At 47.8% G+C, this 9,678-nt stretch overlaps 1 protein-coding gene across 2 annotated transcripts in view; it reads left to right on the top strand.

Moving 5' to 3' along the window:
* The first annotated feature begins 3,661 nt into the window (after window positions 1–3,661).
* RYK (receptor like tyrosine kinase) overlaps window positions 3,662–9,678 on the top strand; it is a 202,335-nt gene continuing 196,318 nt past the window's right edge. For both annotated transcript variants that reach the window (XM_029069528.2, XM_029069519.2), the window contains exon 1: window positions 3,662–3,890. In XM_029069528.2, the coding sequence (XP_028925361.1) occupies window positions 3,698–3,890 (193 nt within the window). In that variant the 5' untranslated portion in view covers window positions 3,662–3,697. The remainder of the gene's footprint in view (window positions 3,891–9,678) is intronic.

Here is a 9,678-nt window from a genome sequence, read left to right as displayed (position 1 = left end):
ATCGTAATAATAACCACGATTATTATTATGAGACTGTAAGCTCGCTGTTGGCAGGAACCGTGTCAGTTTGATCATTTAGTACAGTGCCCAGCGCTTAGTACAGTGCCTCAGCACTTAGTACAGTGACCAGCATTTAGTACAGTGCCTTGCACGTAGTAAGCGCTTAGTGCAGTGACTTGCATGTAGTAAGCGCTGAACAAATACCATTATTATTATTATTAGTGTGTTCTCCCAGGCATTTAGAGAAGTGCTTTAGGCAAGGTGAGCGCCTCTATCAACATGATTGAATGAATGAATCATCCTATTCATTCATTCACCCAATCGTATTTATAGAGCGCTTACTGTGTGCGGAGCACTGGACTAAGCTTTTGGAAAGTACAGTTTGGCAACAGGTAGAGAGAATCCCTTTGCTACTGATGCCTGTCCACTTGCTTTGTGTTTTGCTGTCTGTCTCCCCCTTCTAGACTGTGACCCTGTTGTTGGGCAGGGATTGTGTCTATTACTGAATTGTACTTTCCAAGCGCTTAGTACAGTGCTCTGCACACAGTAAGTGCTCAATAAATACGATTGAATGAATGAATTGTCTCTCCGTGTTGCCAAATTGTACTTTCCAGGCGTTCAGCCCAGTGCTCTGCACTCAGAAAGTGCTCGATATATACAATTGAGTGAATAAATGAATGAATGGTCAGTCTTTGTTGCCGAATCGTATTTTCCAGGTGTTTAGTCCAGTGCTCTGCACGCAGCAAGCGCTCAATAAATATGACTGATTGAATGAATGTAAGAATGAATGAAAGAAAGAATGAAGGAAAAAAAGAAAGAATGAAGAAAAAAAGAAGGAAGGAAAAATAAAAGAAATAATGAAGAATGAAGGAAGAAAGAATTAGAGTGAAACAAAGAATTAAAGAGTGAATGAAAGAATGAATGAAAGAAAGAATGAAGGAAATGAAAGAAAGAATTAAAGAGTGAATGAAAGGATGAAAGAATGAAGGAAATGAAAGAAAGAATGAAAGAAAGAATTATAGAGTGAATGAAAGCATGAATGAATAAAAGAAAGAAGGAATGAAATAAAGAATGGAAGAAAGAATTAAAGAGTGAATTAAAGAATGAATGAAAGATGAAGGAAAGAATGAAGGATGAAGTAAAGAAAGAATTAACAAGTCAATGAAAGAATGAATAAATGAAAGAAAGAATGGAGGAAAGAATGAAAGAAAGAATTAATGAGTGAAAGAAAGAATTAATGAGTGAATGAAAGAATGAATGAATGAATAAAAGCATGTATGAATGAAAGAACGAAGGAAAGAATGAAGGAAAGAATGGAAGAAAGAATTAAAGAGTGAATGAATGAAAGAAAGAAAGTATGAAGGAAAGAATGGAAGAAAGAATTGAAGAGTGAATGAAAGAATGAATGAATGAATGAATGAATGAATGAATGAAAGAAGGAAAGAAAGAAAGAACGAAGGAAAGAATGGAAGAAAGAATTAAAGAGTGAATGAATGAATGAATGAAAGACAGAAAGAAGGAAAGAAAGAAAGAATGAAAGGAGGAAAGAATGAAGGAAAGAAAGAATGAAGGAAAGAATTAAAGAGTGAATGAATGAATGAAAGAGTGAATGAAAGACAGAAAGAAGGAAAGACTGCAAGAAAGAAAGAACGAAGGAAAGAATGGAAGAAAGAATTAAAGAGTGAATGAATGAATGAAAGACAGAAAGAAGGAAAGAAAGAAGGAAAGAATGAAGGAAAGAATTAGAGTGAATGAATGAATGAAAGAATGAAAGACAGAAAGAAGGAAAGAAAGAAGGAAAGAAGGAAGGAAAGAATTAAAGAGTGAATGAATGAAAGAATGAAAGACAGAAAGAAGGAAAGAAAGAAAGAAGGAAAGAAAGAGTGAATGGATAATAATAATGTTGGTATTTGTTAAGCGCTTACTATGTGCAGAGCACTGTTCTAAGCGCTGGGGGGGGATTCAAGGTGATCAGGCTGTCCCTCATGGGGCGCACAGTCTTCATCCCCATTTTACAGATGGGGTAACTGAGGCCCAGGGAAGTGAAGTGACTTGCCCACAGTCACACAGCTGACAAGTGGCAGAGCTGGGATTCGAACTCATGACCTCTGACTCCAAAGCCCGTGCTCTTTCCACTGAGCCATGCTGCTTCTCTGATTGAAAGAACGAAAGACAGAAAGAAGGAAAGAAAGAGTGAATGGATGAAAGAATGAAAGACAGAAAGAAGGAAAGAATTAAAGAGTGAATGAATGAATGAAAGAATGAAAGACAGAAAGAAGGAAAGAAAGAAAGAAAGAATGAAGCAAAGAATGGAAGAAAGAATTAAAGAGTGAATGAAGGAATGAAGGAAAGACAGAAAGAAGGAAAGAAAGAATTAAAGAGTGAATGCATGAAAGAAGGAAAGACAGAAAGAAGGAAAGAAAGAAAGAAAGAATGAAGCAAAGAATGGAAGAAAGAATTAAAGAGTGGATGAAGGAATGAAGGAAAGACAGAAAGAAGGAAAGAAAAAATTAAAGAGTAAATGCATGAAAGAATGAAAGACAGAAAGAAGGAAACAGCAAAACGAAGAAAGAATGAAGCAAAGAATGGAAGAAAGAATTAAAGAGTGAATGGATGAAAGAATGAAAGACAGAAAGAAGGAAAGAATTAAAGAGTGAATGGATGAAAGAATGAAAGACAGAAAGAAGGAAAGAGCGAAAGGAAGAAAGAATGAAGCAAAGAATGGAAGAAAGAATTAAAGAGTGAATGGATGAAAGAATGAAAGACAGAAAGAAGGAAAGAATTAAAGAGTGAATGGATGAAAGAATGAAAGACAGAAAGAAGGAAAGAGCGAAAGGAAGAAAGAATGAAGCAAAGAATGGAAGAAAGAATTACAGAGTGGATGAAGGAATGAAGGAAAGACAGAAAGAAGGAAAGAATTAAAGAGTGAATGGATGAAAGAATGAAGCAAAGAATGGAAGAAAGAATTACAGAGTGGATGAAGGAATGAAGGAAAGACAGAAAGAAGGAAAGAATTAAAGAGTGAATGGATGAAAGAATGAAGCAAAGAATGGAAGAAAGAATTACAGAGTGGATGAAGGAATGAAGGAAAGACAGAAAGAAGGAAAGAATTAAAGAGTGAATGGATGAAAGAATGAAGCAAAGAATGGAAGAAAGAATTACAGAGTGGATGAAGGAATGAAGGAAAGACAGAAAGAAGGCAAGAAAGAATTAAAGAGTGAATGCATGAAAGAAGGAAAGAAAGAAAGAATGAAGCAAAGAATGTAAAGAGTGAATGAAGGAGTGAATGAATGAAAGGCAGGAGGAATGAATGATTGAATGAGAGAGGGGAGGGGGGGTGTGGGAGGGGGAGGGTGCGCGCTCGCTCCCGCGGGGCGGCGTGGGCGGCGTGCGCGCGCGGGGGCGGGACGTGCGCGCGGCCGCGCGAGGGAAGGAGGGCGCCGGGGCTTTGGGGCGCGATGGCGGCGGCTGCGGCTGAGGGCGGCGGGGGTCTGGGGGCGGGGGGCGGAGGCGGGGCGGCGCGGGGCTGAGGGGCCGGGAGGGGCCGGGTCGGGCCGGGCCGGGCAGGGCAGGCCGCCCCCGGCTCGGGGCTGTGAGGGGGCCGGGGGCGCGGCAGGGAGGGAAGGAGGGAGGGAGGGAGGGAGGGGGCACGACAAGAAGCGGCGGCGGCGGCCGGTCCTGAGCGGGGTGCGCGGCCATGAGGAGGCGGCGGGCCGGCCGCGGGCCTCGGACCCTTCCCCCCCTCCTCCTCCTCCTCCTCCTGCCGCCGCTGCTGCTGCTGCTGCAGGTCCTGCCCGCCGCCGGGAGGTCGGGCCCGGCCGCCCTGGGACCCCGCGCCGGGCCCGGCCTCAGTCTCTACTTGAGCGAGGACGAGGTGCGCAGGCTCATCGGTGAGTCAGGGAGCGAGTGAGAGACCCCCCTACGTCGCCCCCAGCCTCCTCCTCCTCCTCAGCGGGGGGAGGGGGGAAGCAGGGTCGTGTCCGTCCCGTCCCCCCCCCCATCAGCATCATCATCATGGTGTTGGTTAAGGGCAGGGTCGTGGGGGAATCCCCCCCCCCCCCCTTAGGCCCCCATGTCCCACCTCCCCCATCATCATCATGGGGTTTGTTAAGAGCAGGGTCGTGGGGGAGTCCGTCCCCCCCCTTTAGACCCCCTCGTCCCACCCCCCCATCATCATGGTGTTTGTTAAGGGCAGGGTCGTGGGGGAGCCCCCCCCTTAGACCCCCTCGTCCCCCCCCATCATCCTCATCATCATGGTATTTGTTAAGCGCAGGGTTGTGGGGGGACCCCCCCCCCCCCCTTAGACTCCCCTCGTCCCACCCCCCATCATCATCATGGTATTTGTTAAGTGCAGGGTCATGGGGGAGTCCCCCCCCTTAGACCCCCTCGTCCCACCCCCCCCCATCATCATCATCATCATGGTATTTAAGGGCAGGGTCCTGGGGGAGTCCCCCCCCTTAGACCCCCTCATCCCACCCCCCCCATCATCATCATCATCATGGTATTTGTTAAGTGCAGGGTGGGGGGGTCCCCCCCTTAGACCCCCTCCCCCCCATCATCATCATCATGGTGTTTGTTAAGCGCAGGGTCATGGGGGAGTCCCCTCCTTAGACGCCCTCCCCCTCCCCCATCATCATCATCATCATCACTGGTTGATAAGCGCAGGGTCCTGGGGGAGGCCCTTCCCTCCCCTTTAGAGCCCCTCATCCCCCCCCATCATCACCATCATCATCATGGTATTTGTTAAGTAATAATAATGATAATGTTGATACTTGTTAAGCGCTTATTATGTGCCCAGCTCTGTTTTGAGCACTGGGGTAGATACAAGGTAATCAGGTTGTCCCATGAGGGGCTCATAATCTTAATCTCCATTTTACAGATGAGGTAATTTAGGCACAGAGAAGTTAAGTGACTTGCCCACAGTCACACAGCTGACAAGGTCATGGGGGAGTCCTGTCCCCCCCCTTAGACCCTGTCATCCCACCCCCCCATCATCATCACAGTGGTTGTTAAGGGGAGGCCCATGGGTGAGTCCCTCCCCCCCACCTTAGACCCCCTCAACCCACCCCCCCCCCCCATCATCACCATCATCATCACGGTGGTTGTTAAGCACAGGGTCATGGGGGAGTCCCCCCACTTAGACCCCCCTCATCCCCCCCAATCATCATCATCATCATGGTGTTTGTTAAGGGTAGGCTCATGGGGGAATCACCCCCTTAGACCCCCTCGTCTCACCCCCCCCCCCAATCACCATCATCATCGGCATGGTGTTTGTTACAGGCAGGCTCATGAGGGAGTCCCCCCCTTAGACCCTCTCATTCCCCCCCCCCCCAAATCACCATCATAATCACAGTGGTTGTTAAGCACAGAGTCATGGGGGAGTCCCCCCCCTTACATCCCCTTATCCCACCCCCCCCATCATCACCATCATCATCATGTTGTTTGTTAAGCGCAGGGTCATGGGGGAGTCCTAGGGTCATGGGGGAGTCCTCCCCTTAGACCCCCTCGTTCCCCCCCCATCATCACCATCATCGTGGTGTTTGTTAAGTGCAGGGTCATGGGGGAGTCTCCCCCCACTTTAGACCCCCTCATCCCACTCCCCCCATCATCATCATCTCGGCATTTGTTAAGGGCAGGCTCATCGATAATAATAATAATAATGTTAGTATTTAAGCACTTCCTATGTGCAGAGCACTGTTGTCAGCGCTGGGGTAGACACAGGATAATCAGGTTGTCCCACGTGAGACTCACAGTTAATCCCCATTTTACAGATGGGGGAACTGAGGCCCAGAGAAGTGAAGTGACTTGCCCGCAGTCACGCAGCTGACAAGTGGCAGAGTTGGGATTCGAACCCATGAACTCTGACTCCCAAGCCCAGACTCTTTCCATTGAGCCACGCTGCTTCTCTGATGAGTCCCCCCATTACACACCCCCTGTCTCCCGTCCCCCCATCATCATCATCATCATCACCATGGTGTTTGTTATGCTCATGGTCATGGGGGAGCCTCCCCTTAGCCCCCCTCCTCACCCCCAGCCCTCCCCACCCCCACCATCATCATCATGGTATTTGTTAAGCGCAGACTTGTCGGTGAGGTTCCCCCCTTCCCTCCCTCCCCACACCCCCTTAATAATCACGGTGTTAAGCACAGACTCATGGGGGAGTCACCCCCTTAGACCTTGAGTAGGGATTGTTGCTATTGTTGCTATTGTTGTCTCTATTTGTTGCTGAATTCTACTTTCCAAGCGCTTAATACAGTGCTCTGCACATAGTAAGCACTCAGTAAATATGATTGAATGAATGCATACCCTCCCCGCATCATCATCGTGATCATAATCATGGTATTTGTTAAAAGCAAGCTCATTGGTGAGGTACCCTTCCCCCCCCATAATAATAATCATAATCATGGTATTTGTTAAGCACAGGCTCATCAGTGCTAAGTGCTTAGTACAGTGCTCTGCCCACAGTAAGCGCTCAATAAATATTGAATGGATGAATCCATGAGTTACTCCCCTCCCTCCTCCCTAATAATAATGGCATTTCATTCATTCGGTCGAATTTATTGAGCTTTTACTGTATGTAGGGCACTGAAGTAAGCGCTTGGAAGTACAATCCAGCGACAGAGTCAAATCTCTGCCCACAGTGGGCTTACAGTCTAGAAGGGGGGAGACAGATATCCAAACAAGTAAGGAGGCATCAGTAGCATCCAGGTAAATAAATAGAATTTGTTAAGCTCAGACTCATCGGTGTCACCCCTTTCCCTCCCCCCCAGTAATAATAGTTATGTTTGTTAAGCACATGCTCATCGGTGAGTTACCCCCTTCCCTCCCCCAATAATAATAATGATGATGTTTGTTATGTGCTTACTAGGTGCCAGGCATTGTACTAAGCACTGGGGTGGAGACGATAATCATAATAATAATGATGGTATTTGTTAAGCGCTTACTCGGCACCAGGCATTGTACTAACCACTGGGGTGGAAACGATAATCATAATAATGGTATTTAAGGGCTTGGTAGGTGCCAGGCACCGTACTGTGACTGGGGTAGAGCCAAGCAAATCGGGTTAAACTCAGTCCCTGTCCCATGTGGGGTTCACAGTCTCAATCCCCATTTTACAGATGAGTTAACTGAGGCACGGAAAAGTGAAGGGATATGCCCAAGATCACACAGCAGACGCTTGGTGAAGCGGCATTAGAATCCACGGCCTTCTGATTCCCAGGCCCATGCTCTGTCCACTGTGCCGTGCTCCAAGCAAATTGAGTTCGGTCTCCCAGCCCCGCCCCAACACCCCTACCCCTTCCCCACACTGTAAGCTCATTGTGGGCAGGGATCATCTCTCTTTCTTACTGTATCGTACTTTCCCAAGCGCTTAATACAGTGCTCTGCACACGGTAAACGCTCAGTGAATTTGAGCTGGGCGCAGACCCTGCCCCATGTGAGGCTCACAGTCTCGCAAACCCCCAGTTTCCAGTTGAGGGAACTGAGGCACGGAGAAGCGAAGAGGCCTGCCCAAGGTCACACAGCAGACAGGTGGTGGAGCCGGGGATAGAACTCGTGACCTTCCGACTCCCAGGCCTGGGCTGAAGCCGTTAGGCCATGCCCCACCCCCTACAACACTCCCCCTCCTCTCCCTTTTAGGGTGAGGGGTGATATTGGAGGAAGGGAGCAGAGATCCAGGGCCCAGGAAAGAGGTGCGTAGAAGTCATTGCCACCACATCTTGGTCATCCCCCTCAGCCTTTTTGTTTTTTTTAAAAAAATAGTATTTGTTAAGGGCTTACTGTGTGCCCGGCACTGTACTAAGCGCTGGGGTGGCTCCAAGATAATCAGGGTCGACACAGTTCAATTCCCTCATAGGGCTCACAGTCTCAATCCCCATTTTCCCAGCTGAGGTGCAGAGAAGGGAAGTGATTTGCCCAAGGGCACACAGCCGGAGGGTGGTGGAGCCAGGATTCATTCATTCAGTCGTATTAAGCACTTACTGTGTGCAGGGCACTATACTAAATGCTTGGGAAAGTACAGTACGACAATAGAGAGTGATATTCGCTGCCCACAACAAACTCACAGTCTGGAACTAAGGGCCTCTGCCTCCCAGACTCTCGACCTTTGTTCTGTTCATTAGACCACACTGCTTCTGTGCTCCTATTCCACTAGCGCTGTTCCTTCCCACCCCGTTCCCATCCCATCTGTTTTCCCCCCAAACCCCCCTTCTATCACACGCTCCCGGCCCAACTTGGCTTCACTCTTAACCCTACTGAGATGCAAGGTTCTTATCTCTTTCCTCACCCCCCCCCCCCACCCAGTCAGTTTACCCGAGGTGTCCCCATCTTTGCTCCAGTCAATTAATCAGATTTATTTGTTGAGCCCTTATGTTGCACAGAGCACAACTCTAAGTGCCTGGGAGAGAAAATAATAATAATAGTGGTATTTCTATCTGCCAGGCACGGTTCTAAGTGGATACAAACAAATCAGGTTGGACAGAGTCTCTGTTCCACTTGGGGCTCACAGTCTTAATCCTCCATTTACAGACAAGGTAGCTGAGGCACAGAGAAGTGACATGACGTACCCAAGGTCACACAGCAGATAAGTGGCAGAGCCGGGATTAGAACCCAGGTCCTTCCGACTCCCCGGCCTGTGCTCTGTTCACTGGGCCACAGTGCTTACAGTAGGGTTTGGTAGACATGAACCCTGCACTCAAGGAGTTTACAATCTAGCAGGGGGGACAAAACGTGGAAATAAATTAGTTACAGGTAGGAGAAGCATCCGAGTTCTTGCTCCCTGCTTCTGCTCTCTGCCCTCTACACCCTCTCCTCGTGTCAGACCAGTCGGCAAGAATCTAGAATTCACTCGCCAGTTCCTTCTCTCCCATATCTATCAGAACAAAATTATATTTTGTACAGGATTTATTTTCATTAACATCTGTGACTTCCTCTCTGCTGTAAGCTCGTCTACCAACTGTCGGCACGCAGTAAGAACTCAGAAGCAGCGTGGCTCATTGGAAAGAGCACGGGCTTGGAAGTCAGAGGTCATGGGTTCTAATGCCAGCTCTGCCGCTTGTCAGCTGTGTGACTTTGGGCAAGTCACGTCACTTCTCGGTGCCTCAGTTACCTCATCTGTAAAATGGGGATTAAAACTGTGAGCCTCACGTGGGACAATCTGATTACCCTGTATCTACCCCAGCACTTAGAAAAGTGCTCTGCACAAAGTAAGCGTGTAACAAATACCAACATTATTATTATTATTGTTGATTGATGGATGGATTAAGAGAGTACAAGGACTAGGTCCTCTTATTGCCACTCCTCTCCATGCTGAATGCACGTTTATTTTTCACCCCTCTATCAGAAATCGGGAAAAGACGGATACTAGATCCTTTCCCTCCCATTCAGTCCTCAGTAGATTTGGCTTTCGGGGTCCTTTGCACTCCTCTTCTTGAGGTTCACATTTTAGCTCCTCAACAAATCGCCGAAATCTCAAGGTCGTGCCCTCTTCCTGACCCGAGTCGAGCCATGGTATATGCCAGTGGAGGTTTCACCTCCCTCTTTTAGAACCAGATCAAGATCTTGAATTTTGGAGTGTTCCTCATTTTAGCCTTGCCTACTACCGTATGAAAACGGGGGAAACCTTTTTGGCTAAACTTAAATGTCAGCTATCATCCCTGGTCACATACCAGTTGGGGCCCG

The sequence above is a fragment of the Ornithorhynchus anatinus genome, chromosome 1 (genome assembly GCF_004115215.2).
Source record: "Ornithorhynchus anatinus isolate Pmale09 chromosome 1, mOrnAna1.pri.v4, whole genome shotgun sequence".
Lineage (NCBI taxonomy): Eukaryota > Metazoa > Chordata > Mammalia > Monotremata > Ornithorhynchidae > Ornithorhynchus > Ornithorhynchus anatinus.
This window is presented reverse-complemented; position numbering and strand designations above follow the sequence as displayed.